The sequence below is a fragment of the Cinclus cinclus genome, chromosome 15 (genome assembly GCF_963662255.1).
Source record: "Cinclus cinclus chromosome 15, bCinCin1.1, whole genome shotgun sequence".
NCBI classification, from domain to species: Eukaryota; Metazoa; Chordata; class Aves; order Passeriformes; family Cinclidae; genus Cinclus; species Cinclus cinclus.
This window is the reverse complement of record NC_085060.1, coordinates 12,931,233-12,953,661: the sequence shown is the minus strand read 5'-3', so window position 1 is coordinate 12,953,661 and position 22,429 is coordinate 12,931,233. Positions and strand designations below refer to the sequence as shown.

At 42.6% G+C, this 22,429-nt stretch overlaps 1 protein-coding gene across 1 annotated transcript in view; it reads left to right on the top strand.

Annotated features, from left to right (window-relative positions):
* The window catches only part of COL4A6 (collagen type IV alpha 6 chain), a 40,399-nt gene extending 18,443 nt beyond the window's left edge, over nt 1–21,956 (top strand). Inside the window, exons 16-41 of the mRNA XM_062502604.1 lie at nt 488–592; nt 1,404–1,564; nt 2,502–2,681; nt 3,238–3,421; nt 7,102–7,173; nt 7,574–7,681; nt 8,475–8,696; nt 8,935–9,096; nt 11,073–11,243; nt 11,913–12,056; nt 12,287–12,412; nt 12,708–12,889; nt 13,161–13,224; nt 13,712–13,786; nt 14,150–14,257; nt 14,950–15,057; nt 15,470–15,541; nt 16,826–16,951; nt 17,302–17,418; nt 17,596–17,757; nt 18,674–18,772; nt 19,032–19,178; nt 19,552–19,668; nt 20,362–20,553; nt 20,784–21,070; nt 21,696–21,956. Coding sequence (XP_062358588.1) covers nt 488–592; nt 1,404–1,564; nt 2,502–2,681; nt 3,238–3,421; nt 7,102–7,173; nt 7,574–7,681; nt 8,475–8,696; nt 8,935–9,096; nt 11,073–11,243; nt 11,913–12,056; nt 12,287–12,412; nt 12,708–12,889; nt 13,161–13,224; nt 13,712–13,786; nt 14,150–14,257; nt 14,950–15,057; nt 15,470–15,541; nt 16,826–16,951; nt 17,302–17,418; nt 17,596–17,757; nt 18,674–18,772; nt 19,032–19,178; nt 19,552–19,668; nt 20,362–20,553; nt 20,784–21,070; nt 21,696–21,956 — 3,752 coding nt within the window. The remainder of the gene's footprint in view (nt 1–487; nt 593–1,403; nt 1,565–2,501; nt 2,682–3,237; nt 3,422–7,101; nt 7,174–7,573; nt 7,682–8,474; nt 8,697–8,934; nt 9,097–11,072; nt 11,244–11,912; nt 12,057–12,286; nt 12,413–12,707; nt 12,890–13,160; nt 13,225–13,711; nt 13,787–14,149; nt 14,258–14,949; nt 15,058–15,469; nt 15,542–16,825; nt 16,952–17,301; nt 17,419–17,595; nt 17,758–18,673; nt 18,773–19,031; nt 19,179–19,551; nt 19,669–20,361; nt 20,554–20,783; nt 21,071–21,695) is intronic.
* Nucleotides 21,957–22,429: the final 473 nt, after the last annotated feature.

Genomic DNA, 22,429 nt, shown 5'->3' with positions numbered 1-22,429 from the left:
GTTTGATTGCTTTCTGCTGCCGTTTCCATCAGCTTAAGTTTCATTCTATTCAGCACATAAAGAGATGTAGACAACAATCCTGCAGTCATGAAGTGAGGGACAGGAAGTCTCCTTAACCCTTTTGCCCTTTAGTATCTTTCCCGAGCTGCAACCACTGAATGAAAGTCATTTGCCCTTCTTTATGCTACCTGTCCACGGTTTGGTGAGTTCTTTGGTCAGCTGGTAAATCTGTGAAAAAGTGCAGTGGCAGAGTAGAGGAATGAAGCTCTATTGCGTCCACACTCTGAGAACTTTTGCTTTTCTGTGTGAGGAGCTAGAAAAAAATGTGACAGAGAACTGTAGTGAGTGGTACCAAGATCCATCTGCTTGTGTTATGTCCACAGCTGCAGTTTTGTCTGGTGCCAGTTGCATCACTAATTTTATAAGTCAGTAATGAGCTGGAGATCAGCCTTCTCATGGCTTTTCCTTGCCTTCTTTCTGCATATAGCCCCTTCATTCTCCCCAGTGATAATCCTGAGTGGAAGGACTGGGGCCCCGGGGGAGCCTGGGCAAAGAGGGCTTCCAGGAGCTTTGGGTCCAAAGGGCTACAAAGGTAATTGACTCTTGTCTTGAGAGAGCTTTTCAGCAGACATCGGGCTGAAAGATATTTACACGTGCTTAATATCCTAAGGGAAGAGTTGTAAGTGTTATTATGAGAAATCACAGGAGGGGTTGAAGGAACCAACAGCCTTTGAAATTTAGAGAGAGTTGTGCCCAGTAAAATCTTATTTCTTCTTCTTCTTACTCTGCTCAGGCAAATTAGCTAAGTAAGTTATACTTTAAAGCCATGAGACTTAGAAATAAAATCTTTTTCACTGCTTTTAGCAATAGAGGCTGTAAATGACAGAAAAACTTAATTTTATTCTCCTCTGTGCTAAAAATGGTGAGAATTTGGATCCTAGTGTGTGACAGAACCAGCAGCAAAAGCCACGATTACACAGATATCATCATACTTGGTGATTGTTTGAGTCCATGGTCAGTAACAATTCAGGGGGTCATTGTAACCTACTGTGCAGGGGAGTATGGATTTGTTTTCTTTGATAACTATCTCTTAAAAAATGCACAAGGCCTTCCAAAAACTCCCCTAAACCCATCTGTTTAGGAAAGTTTAAGCCTTTGGGAAGAAGTCTAGAACTGCTGAGGTGCTACACATGGTTATTTGGTGATGGGTATTGCATGAAAATTAAACTGGAGAAGACCTGAGCTTCATTTGCTTGGCACTCACATCACCTGAGCATAGGAGGTATAAAATCAAATCATATGAGAATAGCTTTGTCTTAATTGAATTAAATACTGCTTTTGGAGCTCTTGCAAAGGGTCTTTATCCAAATGAAACTCAGTTTGGAGTGTTGACTGTTTTCCAGGGGAGGCAGGTGATTGTTCTTGTGATGGAGGAGTTACAAGAGCTGGTCTAAAAGGCATCTCAGGTCCACCAGGTCCATCGGGAAGCCCTGGTGTACCTGGTGCCAAGGGCGTTTGTGGAGACCCAGGCTCTGTGGGAGCACCAGGTCTGCGAGGCCGGCCGGTAAGGCAAGAAGATTTTATGTTGGTTGTTGTGAATTACAGGAGTGGCCATGTGCAGTTGCTGGTCTTGAACATAATGAAAGCAGAACTTTTTTTTTAATATATAATTGCTTCTATTTGTTTGGATTTTAAAAAAAGGCAACCTAGAAAATTATCTGTGTTAATAATCAAAGTAGAGATACTATCATACTATAAAAATCGGAGAACAAATGGTTCTTAAATTCTGAGAACTGCACATTCATCAGTCAAGAGAAAAGCAGTTAGAGTTATTCATCCCAGGACTTCTTGGAAGTAGACACACATGGATTAGGCCCAGGGCTCTTCCTAAGTGAGGGCTGGCTGGGGAAGCAGTTGTACATGTGTATCCGAAAAATCAAACAGGGAGATCTTTCCACATCATTACTCATAGCTATAAAAACTGCACACCACAGATGGAGTCTGCTTCCTAACTGCTGTATGCTAAATACATTAATGAGAATTGAGCTCTGCTCTTTATCAAACAGCGACCAGAACAAATAGGATTTTCCAAAGTGCTGAGCACTGATCATTGCCAGTATCTACTTTTGAAAATCGTAGTCCATAAACATGCTAGTCTTTTGTCTTCAGAGTGTCTATCAGTGTCAGTAAGTGCAGCACACCAAGCAATAGGGAAGAAGAGTCATTACTTGGGTCTCATTATATCATGAGTGATGTAATGTTCCCCAGAGGCCATGAAAGATTGCTATCACTGTTACAAGGTTTGGCTTGCCACCATGGAGTTGTAGTGACAGAAACAGCTGAAAACAAACAAACGTCTTTCCTCCCCCTCCCCAAGTTGATGTGTACAATAGGAAGCCCTCTGGAGATTCTTTCTGATCTGGTCATTGTGTCCTGTCCTCGTATGACATTTTTAAGAAGCAAACCTTTTCTCTGCATGTTCTTTATCTATTGGTCTGTAGGCTTCAACTGGTCAGCAAGGACTTCCAGGTCTTAAGGGAGAAAAGGGGGATCCATCCTATGCAACAGTCAAAGGTGCTCGTGGGGATCGCGGTGCGACAGCACCCAGAGGACCTTCAGGTATCCCAGGAACTCCAGGCAGGGATGGACTTCCAGGCGTGCCAGGCCCACCAGGCCCTCCAGTAAGTTCAGATTAATTTAGCATGAGTGCTTCTGGAATAAAGAGCAGAGAAAATGGCCAGGCCTGGCAAACTAGTTCTGATTAGCCCTGTCGCAAATCTTCAAATATATAAAAACTCACAGTCCCTGAGCAGAAATTTGTCTTGGTCAGGTTTAATAATTGGCATTCCTAACACCTCTATCAAAAGAGAAACTTCACTAGACCCTAACACTGTTCTATGTTGAATCCTAAAAGATAAAAGACATTGTAGGCATAATTATGTGTGAAATTTTAAATAAAAAAAAATCACACCAGAATCTTATCAGTTAAAAATAAAGTAAATGTCTTTCAGAATCTGTAAGATTAGCATTTTGGCAAATACAACATAAAATATACTTTGTAATAGTTACCAAGTTTTGCTGCATTTTAAAATAAAGATGGATAATGTACAGTGTTTGCTATTTATCTTCAGGCTCACCTGAACCTTGCAGAGAGTCAACAAAACTCTTACACACTTCTTAAAATTATAGTGGTGCATCCCTTTGATTTTCAGCTGCAATTGTCTTTGTTGTGCACAGGGTGATGGTGGACTGGGTTTCCCAGGTGAAAAAGGTCTGCCAGGATTACCTGGCTCCAAGGGCCAACGTGGAGAAATTGGTTCTCCTGGCATTGGATACCCAGGTCCTAGTGGAGTTCGTGGACCACCAGGTGTCACTGGAATGGATGGGTTTCCAGGACAACCAGGTCTTCCAGGCCCTCCCGGTAGGTATTGCTGGGTCTGCTCTTACATTAAAAAGGGTAAAGCTGCAAGTCAAATGGTACTCAGTTTACTGCTGTGCCTGTGGCCAGGCCAGAAGATTGCATTAGGCTAAAGATTGCTCTTCAAATTAATTGAAACTCATTTGTGGGTTCACCAGGCCTCACGTAGCAGTCACAGCTTTCTCAGGTTGTCATGTTCTTGAGGACACAGACAATAAGCGATAAATATTCAAGCAGTGCTGAAATACTGAATATTAGATGGACCTACTCCCTGACTATTGTTGGAGAGCCATTTTACACCAAAGGTAGTTGGGAAGAGTGATAAAATGAGGTTTTTGAAATTGTCCAAATAAAAATAGTAATTCACTGATATCTGAGGTGTCTGATTCAGTTTTTGGAGCTATTACTATAATTGAAATAAGAGTTCCAGAATTTTTTTAGAAGAAATGGTAATATGCTATATGAATGAACAGGTGTTGATGAATAAGAGGTTGTCAAGACAGTCAGGTAGGGAGTTCAGTTAAGACTTGTGCAACCAGCTCTGGGCTGTGTTTGCTTCCTGAGGTACTATAGTTTGGCTCATTATATGCACCTAAAGCATACCATAGTGGCAAGTGATAAATTAAGTAAATATGGGTTTGATAATACTTCAAATATGGTGTTTTATGCTTATTCTTAAATTGAGTTACATGGAAATTCATATCTAAGCATTTATGGAAAATGTTTTCATTAAAAAATGACTGCAGAAAGCTGGTCCCAGCATCTTGATTCCATGTCAGCCATTTAAATATAACTTAAACAGTATTTAATCTTTGTCACTGCTGATTTTCTGTGTATTTTGCATGCTGTGTATACCTGGCTTCTAGGTTTGTAACTCTGTCTGTGTCAATAATGCAGAGCCAGTATTTGCAGCCATAATATAGTGGCATATTTTTCTGGACTGATAAAGTGGTGCTCTGAGTTCAAAACCCTTGGTGTTAGACCACCACAGTGAAAAGAGTTGGAAGACTAATCTCAAACCCAGAGGGAGGTGAGAGCAAGGCCAGGGCAGCCCTGGGATGTGCCAGATGTGCCAGATAGCAATAGTACCTCACACCAGTGTCATGCTGCCTTGTTGTTATGGGGCGAGGAGACAGCTAGCATTAATGTTCTCCAGGGACAGTCTGCATCAGCTTTTTTTCTAATTCAAGTCACATGCTAAATACTACAAAGCTTTACTAATCCCTAGTTGTGAATGCTTGCATATTTGTTCAGTAAATTTTCTCTTGCAGAATCCTCTAAGTTAAAATTGCATTGTGAGATAAATAAAAGTAAAATGCTCTGTGCATGATGTGAACTCCATTTATTTTGCGGAGCACATGAGAAGCCAGCTTATTATGAATGCTACATTAAAGCTTTGGGAGCAAAGTCCTTTGCGTAGGAGAGTATTTATAGCTAACATATGTGGGAAGGGGAGTAAATCGTTAGCCAGTTCAGTTTGTACCTCCATAGAGATGTGTAAGAAAACTTGTGAGTACATCTCTCCTCCAGACCAGGAAATAATTTGCATACATTAAAAGATCCTTTGATATAGTAAATTTCATCTAATATTAAATGTGTGTGGGTAGAAAAAAAAATTCCTTTCTTACACTGTCCAGATTGAAAAGCCTTATCGTGAAAATAAGGAAGGACCTTTAAAGAGTCTGTGACTTTGCATTAATTTGAAAGCAAACCAGTGGGAGATCTCAAGTCAGAACTACAATTTAATTAGAAAATTAAGATAAAGGCAGTAATACAGTATCACTGGCTTAAACAGACAGAGACAGAATACAATCTGACACCCTGTTGGTCAGGGTGGTGGTAGGAGTCAGATTAAATGGTGTCTGCAGTCCTCCTGGTGTGATGGATGTGGTTCTGTTGAAGCAGGGATCCTGTAGAAGGGTCTGGTCTTCCTCTGGAGGTCCAGTGGTGGTTGTGTAGCTCTTCTCTGGGAATCCAGTAGATAAGACTACTGTGGTGTTTCAAACCTCAGTTTATATCCAGGTAGGAATGCTTGGTACCTCCCCCTGGGTAAAGCATCTAACAACAGGATGATGTAATTTTATGAGTCATGCAGGGAGGCTTGTTGGCCCATTAACAGAAGACATCTCTCCCAAGGGAGTTACCAGGGATGAGTCATGGGGGAGATGAAGAACACTGCCCCACATGTTTTTAACAGGTGGTGATGGAATACATGCTTTTGCTTACAACTTGTAACCTAAGACAGACTTACTGAAGTTAACAGGTCAAAGGTACCACTGAGGAATTTTCAATTTTGTGCCTTAAAACAGGCTTTGGAAGTCTAACTCTGTTTCTACCTGGCATTATGTAATCACTCAAAAATGTTGGAATTGGCCATATTTCACTTTAATGCCTGACATTATGGTTTCCTAATTGTTTAATTTCCTTGATACTCAGATATTATTGTGCAAACTGTGAAAAGGTAAAGTAGCTGGGGAAGGTAAAGGTTTGATTATATCATTTTTACAGTAAACCCTACTTGAATAATTACAAGGATACAGTTTATTTACATTTTGGTTATTCTCACATGAAATATCCATTGTTCAAGTATTCTACGGCTAACTAATAATGTAAAATACAGAATACACTCTTGTACAGAGTTGCTTTTGGAAAACTTGCATAAGATAGTTCTTAAGGTCATGTGATATGAATGGAACTCTATTAATTAACATTTCCCCTTCTATGCCCGGTGTACCCCAAATGCCTGTTTTTTGAAAAATGTCATTCTTTATTGTACTGTATGTCTCAGAGAAGGACCTTAATGCTTTATTTTACAAATCATTCAGCCACAGGCTCACACAGGATTGCAGAAAACCAGAAATAGAATGTTTATTTTGTGTTGGAGATTGTTCAGGCAAATGTGATGTGCTGGCAACTCTGATAATAACCTGCGAATTTCATTCCACTCAAGAGGGATTGCTAGTGCAAACAGCCTTTTTTAAGAGGTGGGAGTCAGTCAAAGAGCTCTGCAATTGATGAGTCGTGTTAGCTGCTAATAAACTTTTTATACATGTGGCTATTTCTTAGTCTGGGAGACTGTAGAAGAAACAGTTTGAGAGTAAGGCTGAAAGTAAAAAAAAACCCTTGTAATTCCACCCTCCATGGATGCACATCTCTGCCCTAACCTCTTGGGGGAAGTTTGTTTTAAACACCTGTCAGTATTCTCTCTCTACAGATATATTTCACCTTGCAAGTGCACATTTATTTTAGAATTTCATACTACACATACTGGTTTTACACAGTTTAGAAACTTGCTCAAGTATTAACAGTTAAGAATACCTATCAGCTCCCACTGACTTCAAAAGCTCTGAGCCTGGACCTGTTGGAGTCACAGAGCCCCTGCCATAGGGAGGACAAGTTGCTGGGTGAAAACCTGGGTCTCATGCTACAAGAAGTCCACAGCAAGAGATACTGACTTTTACTGGTCATGCCACAAATCAGTAAGTAGGGATGAGGTCAGACAATTACCAGGCTCTGAATGCCTTTTATTTAACTTCACATATTTGCGATGTCAGCAGTGCTTGATGTGTATAAATTCACTTGAAGTCACTTATGATGTGTCATGTATAAAACATCTGGTATTCAGTGTTCCCCTTCCGTTTCTGAAAGGGGCTGTATGCAACCTCAGTGTTTCTTTGTTCTAGGTATCACCTTGCCCTGCATAGTTCCTGGAGCGTATGGGCCCCCAGGGACTCCTGGCTTTCCAGGACTGCCAGGTAGGGAGACAAGATGATGTAGTGCATTGGCTGACTGCCAAGAAACACTAATTTGTTAAAATTGATAATACCTCCTAATCCTCCTCCAAGTGATAGTTATTCCAGAGGGTTAACTGGCAGAACAATGCCCTTTTTTTCCCCAAAGTGACTAGGCCTAAATCCCAGGGAGGATCATATTGACTGCACCATTTTTTAACCTTCATTTAGCCTTGAACACAAACCCTCTGCTTCTGTGTTTATGTAGCTCATGAACAGCCTTAGCTTTGAGACTTTATTTAGCTTGACTTGTGTATCCAGCACCAGCTTTGCTAAAAACATTTGATCCTGTCTTCTTGTGCTGTGTTTTTGTCTTCTGCTATTAGTTTGTTAATATTATTAATTAATATGTTTTTACCCTTAGGTCCCAAAGGCAGCAAAGGCTTTTCTGGCATTCCAGGCCAACCTGGGTTACATGGGTCTAAAGGACAGCCAGGGTCTCCAGGAATCATAGGCTTGCTAGGGGAACCTGGTAAGAGGGAAGTTGCTGGAGATTTTTTTTTTGTCTGATCAATGTGTACAATACTTTATCAAAAGAGTTATCTGATCTTCTTGGGCACTTCTGCCTCATAAATTCATAGTGCTTCATTGAGTGTTCCATTGTGTTCCTTGCAAATGCAAGCAAGGGACTGCAGCTTGGGAGAAAGCAAAGAATATTTTGCTTTTTTGCTATAACATTCAGGATGCTTATCATCTGCCACTGTAATGCTGTATCACTGGGAGAAAAGAAGACTGTCAACAATTTGCTTCTCCAGAGACCATTGTCACATGCTTTATTCCAGTTTAGATTAACTACAACTTCAGTGTAACACTTATTTTAAGCCCTGTGGTACTCTGGTAAAGGCACACTGTACACACAGTGTTTAGACTCATTTTAGCCATGGGAATTTCTGATGGTTGTGTAAAGAAAGAGCAAGAAGCAAAGGTGATGAGCGTTAGGGGTTATGTCCTTTTGCTTAACCTGTGATCTAGTGAAAACAAGCTTGAAATGCTTTATACAGATGCTGCTTCTACACACTTCTACAGTGTTCTTTTCTTGAAAAAAAATCCCCAAAAACCCTAAATCTTTCAACAGTTTCATCACTTTCTATCACCAAGTATTGTTTCTAATTCAGTACTGAAATACTTCGCCACCTTTTCCAGCAACTTTTTCTTTCATGGAAATTTTTAAAATGTATATTTTATTTGAGATGCTATTGGAAGCAGTATTCTGTACTTCTCTAAAAAGTCACTATTGAGTGACTTTTGTGGGTCTTCTCTTCAAGGCTTCCCTGGACCTCGAGGAGAGCAAGGCCCACAGGGACTTCCAGGACTGGATGGAACAGATGGTTTGCCTGGGAAAATGGGTGCTTCAGGCTTAGCTGGAATAAAAGGAGCTCTTGGAGATGTATTTGGTGCTGAGAGTGGACCCCTGGGAGAGCGTGGCCAACCTGGACTTCCAGGTGATAAAGGGCTTACAGGTGATATTGGATTTCCAGGACCAAAAGGTAAGCACTGATACTGCTTGTATCTGGGAATATCAAACTGTTTTTCTTTCAGAGACCCTGCCTCTTTCCACTCACTTTAAGATAATGCAGCTCCTCTGAGCTGCTCATAGATGGTGATTTGCTGGTTTTCTGTTAGAGTCTAGCGCAAATCAAAGGCTTTTATTAAAAATCATTTTTTAATTAAAAGTGTGATTTTTGCTCTATTTGTTCTATAACCTCCCATTTCTCTTTTTTTCAGGGCTGGATGGAAGACCAGGCCTCCTGGGTGTTAAAGGTGAACAGGGTCGTGCAGGATATTCAGGTGTCCCTGGATTGCGGGGACCTCCTGGCCCTGGAGGTCCTTTTGGCATTAAGGGAAAACCAGGACCCTTGGGGTCAGCTGGCCTTGCAGGAGCACCAGGTAAGTTATGTTTTCAAATGAAGACAAGTAGCTGAGCTGAGCTCTGTGGTGTTGAAGTGTGGTGGCTTTTGCTCAGACTAGGCTCCTACACCTGTTTAGGGGTAACAGTGCAGAATTTGAGCCTGTTGACTCTGCTGGGCAAATTCAGCTGGGAAATGTTATCTCAATAGATAGAAATCAACTGTATCTCAACTATCTCAACTGTAGAAACTACAACAGAAAGATAGGAGAAAGCATCTTAAATGTCATGATGTTTATAACATCTTTGCTCTTACATGTTGGCTGTATCATTGACTAATCTTCATTTTCCATTTTCATGACAATTAATTTCTGCTGTGTGTGGTTGCTTGAAATGTGATAGATTGAAAAATTGTTGACTTTCTCAGGACAAGCACTTGTCCTGTCTGTCTTTCTCTTTGCTGGGGCAGAAGAGAACTTTATTTTTCTTCACTTCAGAGGGAAAGAAACCCCATCACTTGAGTATAGCGGTATCTGTCAAGCTGCACTGACTAAGTGTTTCATAACAGTATATGAAAGTCTTGAGAAACAAGCAAAGAGAGACCTGGGAGTTGGTAGATAACAGTCTGGGACATAAAAGGATTCTTCTGACATACAGACTGACAGTGCTGAAGCACAGTGGCAACAAATGAATGAAAGCAGTACCATCACTTGACATGAAAATTGCAGAGTTTTTAATTTTAAAAATTTTTAATATTAGCATTCCTTCTGCCTCTCTATTGTTCTACATTTATGGTCTGTATGCCGTATTTGACTTTTCTTCACCTGTTTTTAAAAACCTCCCATTGCTAGGATAAGCTCCAAATTACGAAGTTTTTTTGCAGCTGTTGTCTCACTGAATCATTAATTTCTTTTGTAGCTTTGTTCTTTCTGTTTACATATTTCGTCTGTTTTTTCCTTCACCATGTTTCTATTCCATTTATCATCAACTCTCCATTTCTGATGTCACACTCTTTGGTTATGGGTCCTTCACGTAGGCTGTCAAGGTGAGAAAATGCAGTGTAGCATAAAAGCTCATGGACTAACAACCCAGCTTTTAATGCTACACAAATTGCATTGACCATAGGTGATACCCCTTATCACTGCTAATCAAAGCAGAAGGCAAAGAACCATTGTAATGAGAATGCTCAGATGGTAAGAAAGTCTCAAGCCTATAAGAAAATTGTTAATACGCAGATATTTTTCACTGTGTGTGTTTTCTCTGTCTTCTTAAATAAGGCAACTCTTTCATCTGCTTTAAAAAATGCTGGGGTGTAGCATAAAGCCATGAGTATAACAGAGCTTGAATATTGACTGCTACTGCTGCAAATGTAATTTTTCAGAAGCCACCTGAGTTTTCCTTCTCTTCATTCTTTTGGATCTGAGCATTCTGTTTTCAATGGTTTGAATCTTTTAAAAAAATTGTAAACCATTACAAAGCTTCAGCTAGAAACAATTAGAGGCAAAATAGTGCATATGGTATTGGTTTTGTGACATCACAATGAGCTTTCTGGAGTGAGCAATTGGCTCTTGAGAAGTACAGTTCAACTACTAAGGTGAAAAAAGAACTTGTGAAAATAAGCCTGTCTAGCTGATTGATCTCTGGTTCACCCAGACAGTGGGGTAGGGAGCAGAAACTGGCATTAATGATGCCCCCCATTCTGTCTTGGCTGCCTTGATGATGAAGGTAAGACTGCATTACAGGTCTGGTGGTCAAAAATGGATACATCATAAGGGGTTTCACTCTCGCCAGTTGTGTAGTGATGTAGGCAGTAACCTTCCTTGTAGGTATTTTATTATTAGATGACTAATGCTTTCGTAGTTCTAAACTTTATGCCTTCTAGTGGGCTGCATGTGCCATAAGGTCCATTTGTCATTAAAAACAACGCTGTGTTTAAAGAGCTTGGGAAGCTACCAAAAATTGTCCTAGTTTTGTGCAATATCCTCTATTGATTTATTTATTTCTTGTATTGATTCAGGACTTCCTGGAGTCAAAGGTGTGACTGGGGATGTAGGACCACAAGGCCCTGCTGGTATGAAAGGCTTCCCAGGTCTTGATGGTGCTCCAGGATCTGCTGGGGAAAGAGGATTCTTAGGGCCACCTGGGCCTTTTGGTCAGGATGGACATCCAGGTTTCTCTGGACCAAAAGGTAGGTGTTTCTGTCTTGAGATTGCTGTGCCCATGAAAAAAATAACCTTGCTGGTGCTGATTTTAGGCCCAACTTGATGGAAGAGAATGAATCCCCAGGTAGTGTTGGGGTGCATTTGTTTCACTGTAGAGTTACAAATTATGGATTTAATTATCAAATAATGTTCATAATGCAATCTATCTTAAAGGTCTTAGGTCCTTGTGAACAAAGGATTGTGTAAATCAGAATAGAAAGACAATAAAATTGAGGAAACTATCAGTGAATTAAATTTATAGAAAGAAGGGAGAGAATCAAGCACAAATCAAATGGGAAGTCAAAATTTACAAACTGCATGATCCTTAAGCACCAATACAGTAGTTGGTTACCTGGAGAATAACACAAAGCAATGGAACTGTGGAACTGCATGTTGTTCTCTTGGAATCTGTGTTTGATCTCTGCTGAAAGCAGGACCAGGGTCTCAGAGGTGAACTGAGAAGTGCTGGTTGAAAGTATCTTAAGTGGAGAGCTGTGACAGAAGTGACAGTGCTGTGCCTGTGCCATGTGCTTGTCTAAGTACTTGGATTTGGGTGATTGGCCAGACCCGGGCAGCCTCTACCTGCCCCAGAGTGGGTGTGCTGTGTACCAGGAGAGACTGATATTCCCTTTTTATTTCTTAACATTTCTATGCAGGCGAGAAAGGGTCTTCTGGCCTGCTTGGTTTCCCTGGCATGCCAGGACTGCCTGGTGTCCCTGGAGTGAATGGGATTAAAGGAGCTCCTGGCACAGCTGGAGGAAAAGGAAGTCCAGGAGTTGTGGGACTTCAAGGTCAAAAAGGTGAGAAACAGTTGAATGGCTTTTGCTGGCTGTGCAGCAGAGGGTCTTATAGGCAGTTCTGAGATGGCTGTGTCTGGTATCATTCTTCTCAATATTGCAATCTTCTATTTTCCAATACTTTGGCCTGTTTACCAAAGATTACTAATGAATTCACATCAGGAGACATAGAAGTTCTGCTTTTCTCTGCTAGATTATTTTGCAAGAAGATTTCCTGACTTTCATTTCTTCAGGTGACAGAGGTGATATAGGTCCACCAGGTCTTCCTGTTCTATGGACTTCAGAACAGGCACTGCAAATCAAAGGAGACAAAGGAGATCCTGGATTAGCTGGACTCGGAGGATTCCCAGGACCTAGAGGTATTTGAAGTTAATTGCCAGTATCAGTTGTTCAGTGTCTGGGTTTGTTATCAGTGGAGCATGGTCTGTCCTTTTGACAGTGCTTAAAGCGTTACTGTTTTCTGTTCTGCCGTTCCCATTCTAGTAAGTCTTGAATATGGCAAATCTGAATTTTGACAAAAGAGTTTTCCTTTGAAGTTCTGTTCTGTAGATCTAATGTCATCCCTTCTTCCTCTTTAGGGTAACAGGTCAACTGACCCAAATGAGCTGGATGTCTGTATTACTGAATGAAATTCCACTCTTCTGTATTACCCAGGTGATAAAGGAATCCCAGGAAGCCGTGGACAGCCTGGTGTCCCTGGTCCAGCTGGGTCATCAAGCAAAGAGAGAGGTCTTCATGGTGACCCAGGGTTCCCTGGTCCACCTGGGCAACCTGGTCTGCCAGGACAGAAGGGTGCACACGGCATCATGGGATTTCCAGGAATGCCAGGAGAGAGGGTAAATACCTTCTTAAGTATAATCATCTTCTGTGGGTGCTCATTAGAAAACCCTGTGTTCTAATTGGTACTCCTGGAGCGCAGCAGCAGAAGCTGGCAGGATTTTTCCTTACAGATCTTCCAGATTGTTTTTGTTTGGCTCATACCATTAAGTGACATTTTACATAGTATTTCTTCCTACACCTTTGTGTTCTGTTGTTCTACATGACCCAAGCTTGGAACAGCAAGAATAGAAAACAAAGATTAATTTTAGTTGGATTGGTTTCTTTCAGGGTTCAGATGGCACCACAGGAGCACTTGGATTTCCAGGACCTATTGGCCTTCCTGGTCCAAAGGGTAAAAAATCTTTCACAGGGTATATGGTCTTTCATTATACACAGTCCTAATATTAATGACACAAAGGAATAAGTAGTGTTCTGGAAGTTGCTCTCCAGTGGCTGACTCTAACTACATATCCCCTTGCAAGAGGTTTCATTCAGACAAGACCCTTACCAAGTCTAAATACTTTATGGTCCTCTGAAAGTTTGGCCACAGCACTGTGTGAAGCTGGTTGGACAGTGCAAGAAGCACCCTTTTCTCTCATCTCCTCATGTCAAAAGTGCAGGATGTTGTGGAATTACCTCTAAATGTCTGTCTTGTGCATTTGCACGAGTGGATCTGCATCTATTGATGGTTATAAGCATTTTCAGACTAAGGTGCATAATTTGCTCTTGTCTTTGTTTTCACTATGAATTTGAAATATAGCAAGATTTATTTTCTTAAACAAGCTGTGGAAACTGATGTCCACAGTCAGTGACAGAATGGCCTTTCCTTCCTTTTCCAGGTGAACAGGGAGAGTCTGTTGGTGTTTCTGGCATTCCTGGGCCAAAAGGGGAGAGAGGAGACCCGGGGTTTCCAGGTAAAGTAGGCTTTGATCGCTCACTTCAAGAAAACAAAATTCTAGAGACTAAACAGGTTGGAACTGCCAAATTCTGGTATTTTTGTATACCTGAAAGTGAGATTTGAGGAGTCTGCAATCCAGATGGGGCACAAATCCAGATCATAGTGAATACATCTGAGACCATCCCACTTCTAATGCTGGGTTCACTTCACTTCTTGAGGAAGCACCTGTGAACTTGCACTGGCATTTGGCTCCCTGGGAGTGCAGCCCAGGGCCCCGGCGATGGCTGAGCAAACACAGGTGCTGCAACCTCAGCATACCATGTTTCTCACCCTCTTCATGCCTTCCTCCAGTTTGACTTGCACGTTTATATCCTTTTAGGAGAGAGAGGGAGAGAAGGACTCAAGGGTGAACCAGGCTACCCAGGAAACACTGGGGTGAATGGACCCAAAGGCAGCCCAGGAGATCTTGGCCAAGAAGGACCAGCAGGTACTGGACTGAACACCTAAGTTCTGCAGCTCATGTTGTGACTATGACAACCTCACCTTGATGCTTCCTTAGCCCTTTTTGGCCTGTCTCAGATGAGGCTTAAATAAGGAGTTTGGCAAGAAAATGGGAATTTTCTTTGACAGTAGTGTAAGGTGTCACCTTGTCCTGCTGGTCAAATATGGTTAATCCTGCAACACTAAAACCCAAAGGAATCCCATTAACAAATAGGGAAGATCTCACTTAGATAGAAGCAGAAGCAGCTTCTTCACAGCTCTTTCATTGCAACATTTTTGGCTGTTCCCTCTCTAGAGCCAAACCTGCCCAGAAGAATGGCTACAAGTGTCTTTGGGTTGTGGGTTAATTAGCAGGTAGATTCCCAAATAGTTATCAAGATCAAAGCTTGGAGAGCAGTGAAAGTTGTTATTGAATTGTTTCATTCTTGTGTTACTTAGTGGATGATGAAGAGTGTCATTGCTATGATTAAAAATACCCCTGTCAAATAAATAGCTGGTAAATGTGATGCTAATAGTGGCCATGAGGAAGATTTGGATCTGATTTTGCTTTCTTTAAATAGTAGTTTGTTCACCCATCTTATGAGTTAAGTGCAGGAACAGAGGCTGTAAGATGGAATGGCTTCTGTTTCAGCCTGGACATAATGTGTAGTATAGGAATATTTTTCTGCTTGCTTTTAGGAATCCCTGGAAATGCTGGGCTGAGAGGAGCCCCTGGCCCACCAGGACCCCCAGGACAGCCAGGATCTGTTGGATTCCCTGGAGCTCATGGAACAGCAGGACCTAAAGGTATATGTGCAATCTGCAGATGGAAGGAAAAGTTGGGCCAGAAAAGCAACGTTTTGGCCAAGTGTCTTTGGCAGGTAGCATGTGACAGGCCAGCCATGTGTGGGAAAGAGCTCCCTCTTGGCAACGTTGTGCAGCTGTTAGGAATGAGCAGAGGAATGCTTGGAAAGGGAGCTCTCACTTGGTTTGAGTCACTAATGGGTGTTCATGGAAGGTAAAACTGGAGAGAGCAGTGGAAAGAGTTTCTGGGAAGGGCACGTGTGTGAAGAAAGACTTTTCAGCTTTTACATGCTGTGGTCCCCTATATGTCAGGTTTCTCTTAGGTGTTATATTCTCTATGAACCATCTTATGCATTTCCACCTAACTAGATTGTTTGCCTATTTGCTCACATATGTGTTCCCAATGTCTCCTCAGGGTTTCATGGATTTCCAGGTTTAAATGGCCTGAATGGCTTGCAAGGCACAAAAGGGTCTCCTGGAACACCAGGTAATGGAAACATGTAGTAGAAGTGTCATAGCTAGGGAAATACATAGCTGCTCCACCATGAATGCACTGTTTCCCACAAAATTCCCATATTTCACCCAGTTCTGGCTTTAATTATGACATGAAGAAAAATCTCAGGATACTGAATGTGCATGAGCTAATTCTTCTTCAATGCAAGGAACAGGATGCAGCCTGTGGAATTGATGGTTCTGGTGGCCTGTTCTGGTAATGGTTCTCCTTGAACTCCTGGAACATTGTGTCACTTCTGGAAAACTAATGGAATGAAATAAAAAAAAAACTCTTTCTAATGGATGTTTGATTTGGGCAGGGCAGCACCAAATGCTTGCTTTGAATTGGACTTAGCAATTAAATGTTTCTGTACTGCTTTTCAGAGCCCTCCATTATATGGAGCTCAAGGAAAGCATCAATAAAATCAGAAACTGATTTCTTTGATTTGTTTCCAGATTCTGCTTTTAGGGAGCTTTTGCTGGACTTTTTCATATTTTGAATCATATGAAATGGAATCTAATTCTGTGTTCCAAACACGGTTTTACTGATGTAAAGAAGTGAGGAAAGACCTTACCAAAAATACTTGTTTAGTTACAGTCATGTTGTAAAGTAGCACCTAAAATTTGTGGCAGCTGTTTTATGCATGCAAATGGACAGACTTCATGTGTACAACTCCAATAATATCTGTGTTTTCTTTGTTTTAAACATTATCAGAAGGCAATGATTTGCAGCATATAGATCCTCCACAATTTTCCTGAGAGAGCTGCTTTTAGTGTATATTCTTCCCAGAGTGGCATGCTGAACATCTCTCTGAAGCTTTTCCTGGGAGCCTCTGTCCTGCACCACTTGTGTCTGTGTGCATTCTGCAGCAGCCTGTTCAAACTGAACTCCCTCCCTGTGTTGCAGCATGAAGCCCACAAGGTTATTTAAAGACCAGAAGCTTGAGTCTGGTGTGTCCTCATGAGAGACACAGCATACAGGCTGGCAGCAGATCCTGTCACAGGACTGCTCTGTTCCCATTCTTATGCAAGAGCTTGTGGGGACACCACAACAGTCATATGCTTTTCTCTCAGCATCTCACAGCTTGTTTAAATTCACTTTGCACAATCAGAGTAGCATGTGAAGCACCAAATCATCAATTCCAGCTGCTCTATTGAAAACACCAGAGACAGTAGTAAATGGCTAGTTTTAAAATCACCATTAATTTTGTGTAATAATTTGACTGCTATTAGGCAATTTGAATAGGCTCTCTTATCTTTGTTAACCATGTTTAATTAGGTCTGAGTGAAGCTGGACTGAAAGGTCCTGCAGGTCTCCCAGGTGTGAAGGGTGAAGAAGGCTCTCCAGGCTTGGGAAGAGGAGCTGCAGGATTCCCTGGACCAAAAGGCTCATCTGGAGACAGGGGTAAATACTGATGTTCTGAAAACAAGGATGTATTGCAGCTGAGGTTAATGGGTTGCATGGTCAGCAGAACTACCAAAGACAATTCCTGAAGCCTCAAAGGTGGTTGGAAGCTTGACAGGTAAATGTGAAATCTGTGATGTTGCTCTGTATTTTGAGAAATGGTTGGTTGTACAGTTCTGAAAGTATCTGTATCTCTCCTGAACAGCACAATATGTATTGTTTCCCCTCCTGTAGTGAGATTTCTCTTTGTTCCCCTCAGTATAAATGCTTCCCAGACACTGCTTCTGTCAATGTCTGTGAAGATCCATGAAGACCTTTGGTTGTCCCTCACTTTTTGTTTCTTATTCTAGGTCCCCCTGGTCCTATGGGACTGCCTGGCCTGCCAGGAACACCTGGAGTTTCTCTTCCATCTGATATACGTGGGAGACCTGGAGATACTGGCATTCCAGGCACTGATGGGAGTTCAGGTGTGTACAGTTTGGAAGCTTTGTCATGGTGGCACTGGTACCCATTCAGTACCTCACAGCCTTGTTGGAGAGGCTGAGACTCCAGTCTTTCCCCAGACAGAAAGAAATGCTGGGGATAGCCCCAGAATTTACTTTGCCCCAGGAATAAATTTTGCCAATTAACTCTATTGTCTCTAGGTTTTCCAGGTCCTCCAGGACCACGAGGGCCCCCTGGCCCAGCTTCTGATCAAGGTGACACAGGCACTCCAGGTTTCCCCGGCGTTCTTGGCTTGAGAGGCATTAAGGGTGACGTGGGACCCACTGGTCCAATTGGACTCCCTGGAGCATCTGGATTCAAAGGTAATCTTGCCTTGAAAGGATCTGGGAGTGGTTTGGCAGCTGTCATCTTGATAGCAGGAATAGCTGTTGGGTGGTTAGTATGGCCTCCTCATTCAGGTGTAACAGCTGAATTTGATGTCTCAATTTTTCCTTTTGGCTCCTGCAGATTTTACCTACTGACTCCAAAAGCAGCTAAGTGGGACCAGCTCCAGTGTTCTTCAATGTGTTCCTAATTATTTTTGTCTCTTATCTTTGTTTTTTTCTGAGTAGATGGTGTCCATCTGCAATGTTGCTGTGCTTGTTGACCACAGTTACCCACTTGTGCTCTCTGGGCAAAGACTGGAGTTGCTCTTTCATCCCAGCTGTCCTGTATGCTCAGAGGTGTTAGCGTGGTGGATTTAGGTTTCCACAACAGGCTAAGAGGATTGTAGGAGTTCAGAGATGTGTTTCTGGGCTAAGGCAGAGAGCATGTTGTTCTCTCTTTAGTCTGTATGAAAGGAAGCCAAAGGGCAGCTGCACACAGGGACTCCAGGAGCAAGGTTTGAGAGACACCACACAACTAAAAAGCTAGGGCAGGATGGAGAATCACTGCCAGGTGAGCAACTGTCTGATGTCTTTGTAGGCTGGCAGATCCCATCCCCCTGTGCTGTGTGCAGAGATGGATTTCAAATAGTAAAGATGTGCACTCTCCAAACCCTGTCCCTGGGTTACCCAAGGAAGAGTAAGGGTACTTTCTTGAAAGTACAATTAAGTAGCTGTGGAAATTCTTGTCTTGAGGCTCTGCAGCCATTGTGGATGTGAAATTGGGCACAAACTGCCTTGAGGGTTGTGGTCCCCTCCATCTTGGAGCCCCAGTGCTGTTGCTGCTGTCAGTGAGAGCTGCAGCTGGGTATCAGAATTAGTGCTTAGCCCCAGCCTTAGCTCTGTGTCTTTGCAGGTGCAAGAGGTGAGCCTGGCCTGATGGGCATGCCAGGTAAAGATGGGCCTCCAGGGGATCCTGGTTATGCTGGGCCGAAAGGTGAAACGGGCCATCGAGGTGAGTGCTCGAGGATTTAAAAAGCTGTCATTTATTGCACCCTGGTTTGGGCTGGGGATGACTTTAGAGCTCCCTTGAAAGGCTTATTTGGGAGACTCTTGATTTCTTAGAAACTGAAATAAGTTAGAAAGGGCTTGACATACTTTTTACAAGATACTCAGTGCTGATGTACAAAGGTGGTCTTAATTTCACGTTTTTCTTTGTGTCAAATCTGTATGGCTTTTGTGGGGTACTTATACATCCTTTGCCCCATGTCCAGGTCTTCCTGGCAGACCAGGGGCTCCAGGAATCACCCCACAGCCAGAAGAAATGACAGCCCCTGCAGGATTGCCTGGTCTGCCAGGAATTGATGGTATTCCTGGCTTTGATGGAGATCCTGGATTCCATGGCCCAGCTGGAAAACCAGGTAGAAAGTACACTCAGACCACCAAAATGCTGTTCTTCTGGAAGAAAAGCACTACTTTATCAAATGCATTAGGAATGTTTACAGGATTTTTCAATTAAGGCAAGAATTCCATCAAAATGCATACAAATATAATATATACAACTATAATGCTGCCTTTTTAACCATGTGATACTCAGCTGCACCTCTCAATCATTTTACAGACAACTAGATCATGTGGAGTCTTTTTTGGAGGTGACTGTTTATAACCACAGCTGGTGAAGAGTGAGCTCTTGGCATGGCAGCTGACATCTTATTTCCCTTCTGGATTATGTTTGCAGGAGACAAGGCAATAGTATGAGGAAATAATGATACTAATAATTGTATTTTATTTCAGGCCCAAAAGGTTTGCCAGGAAGATCTGGTTTGAAAGGACGTGATGGCTTACCTGGAACTCCTGGCATAGCTGGGGATCCAGGACTTTCAGGTGTCCCAGGACCACAGGGATTTGAAGGTAATTTTATGGTTTCGGGAGCACAGATCAAAAAGAAGCAAACATTAGAATTGTGTTTGCTTACAGCTTCTGCAGAGACCCTTCCCAACACCCACTTACCTTAGGAAAACTAGATGTCTGTGGTATTGTGTTTTGTATCTGCAATGAAGGAAATTTAATCTTCAGCGAGGAAAGTTCTGTCACATGTCCTTGTTGATGTCACTGCTGGTGTTTTTGTAGGTGCAATTCTAAACACCTTTTGTTGTTAATGTTTTGTGGATGTGGGAATCATCTTGAAGATCTAGAAGAGTGATATAGTATTCACAGTAACCATAGCTGTGAGGATTGGACAGTAGAGGAAAGGCACAGTGAGAAAGAAGAGGAATATCATTGAGAAGAGTGCTATAGCAAAAATGAATTAATTAGGTTTTGGTTGGTGCTTTGAGGTCCTCAGAACTACTGCATTGTGATTACCTAACACACTGTCACCACAGTTGTTGGGCAAAGAAAGAAAACTAAAAGAGAAAGGGAATGGGTGGGTGGTTCTGTGAAATGACTGCTTTTGGAGCTGTTAAGTCTAGTAATTCATATAACAACCACATAGCTTAGGCTCCTCATTGTACAAGACTGCTGTAAACAATGCCAAATGGGGTATAGAACCAGCTGATGTCCACACTGTGCCCTAGCAATAGCAATTCTTCTTCTGTCTCCTAGGTGTTGCTGGGAAGCCAGGTTCCCTTGGCTTGCCGGGAATGCCTGGTCGGAGCGTGGGTGTTGGATACACTCTGGTGAAGCACAGTCAGTCAGACCAGATCCCCCCGTGTCCCATAGGGATGAATAAGCTCTGGGATGGCTACAGCTTATTGTATGTGGAGGGGCAGGAGAAGTCACACAACCAGGATCTCGGTGAGTTGACAGAATTCTCTCAACAATGAACAACACAGGCCAAAATTACATTTAAAAAGCCATCCTCCCTGGCAGTGCAGAGGGCTGTAGTGGAGGTGGTGGCAGTTGAGTTTGGCCAGATCTGCACTGAGAGTGGTGTCACTTGTGCCATCCTCACCACTAAATGTTGGTGTGTATGATTTGGAATGTTTGGCAGATGCTTGATATGACCACTTCTTCCATTTTTCCAGGTTTTGCTGGCTCATGTTTGCCTCGCTTCAGCACCATGCCTTTTATTTACTGCAGCATCAATGAAGTGTGCTACTATGCCAGCCGAAACGACAAGTCCTACTGGCTCTCCACCACTGCTCCCATCCCCATGATGCCTGTGGACAGTGTCCAGATCCCACAGTACATCAGTCGGTGCTCTGTGTGTGAAGCACCTTCCCAGGCAGTGGCTGTGCACAGCCAGGACATCACCATCCCACAGTGTCCCCTGGGCTGGCGCAGCCTGTGGATAGGATACTCCTTCCTTATGGTAACCTATGGTGCACTACTGCTAGTGAAAAGGCAGCTTTAAACATTTCGATCTCTCCTCTCTGATGAGGTCACTGAGACTGTGTTCTGTGAGTTACTTACAGGAACCTGGAACAACCCTGTCTCTTCTTGCCTCAGTGCATTTCTTCATCAGCTCCGAGTTTGCTCTGTTTAGCACCTGCCCTGCTTAGTTTTGGTGGTAACACTGCTGCCTGAGTTCTGTATTGCCACAGCATTTTTTGTTCTTCAAACCTTTAAATGTGGGAACAGTAACTGACCTACAGTATTGACTTAATCCTCTTTCTCAGTGGAAACAGTTCTCCATTGCATTCTTCTAGAAGCTTATTAGTATAAGACTGTTAAAAAAACATGATGTCAGCATTATTGTTTCCAGATTTTCCCAACTTTCAAGTGAAAAGCTGGTTTTCCCTTATTCCAGGCCTTCATATTCAGTCTAAGTATGTTCCTTTGGTTTTTGCTTTCTAGCCCTAACTCAAGAGAAAGATACACAGGGCCAGGGTATAATTTTGGTTGCCCCTTTCACTCCTTTTAGCAATGGAGCCAGAACTCCCCTGTTTATCTCCTTCTATTCCTTTGAGTTCACTCAACTTACTCTTTTTTTTCAGCACACTGCTGCAGGGGCGGAAGGTGGAGGCCAGTCCCTTGTCTCACCTGGTTCCTGCCTGGAGGATTTCCGAGCCACTCCATTCATTGAGTGCAATGGTGCTCGGGGAACGTGCCATTACTTTGCCAACAAGTACAGCTTCTGGCTGACCACGGTGGAGCAGGAGCAGCAGTTTGTCAGTGCTCCTCTCTCAGAGACTCTGAAAGCGGGGCAGCTTCGGACTCGCGTCAGCCGCTGCCAGGTGTGCATGAAGAACTTGTAGTGACAGAAATGCAGTTATGGGAACAGTCTTTGTTACCCCAGATTAGACATCACTGACTGGAGAAGGATAAATTCACAAACCTGCTTTGTGTGTGTTTGATATGGGTGCATCAAGACAGCCAGAACTCTGCAAAAATCAAGTTTCAGGTCCGGGAGTTTGTGCACAGAGGAGGAAAAGACCAGTGTTCTGAAGCCATTTTTTTAATGAAACATGGTGCTATGTTTTTACTTCAATGTTTTTTTCCCTCCTTTATGGCTACCTCAGAAAGTCTCAGTGAGCTCATTACTCAGACTGAAAAGCAGCTGACAACTTGTACCACTCTGAGGCACATCCAGCTGTCACCCAGAGAGACTTTGCCAAAGCTATGCTTAATTAGTGTCTTTGCAAACAGTATTTGGTCTAGTGTAAGGGAGTGGAGACTCATTCTCCTGTGCAACACAGATCTAGCCAAAATTTATCAGTATATGCTGGGT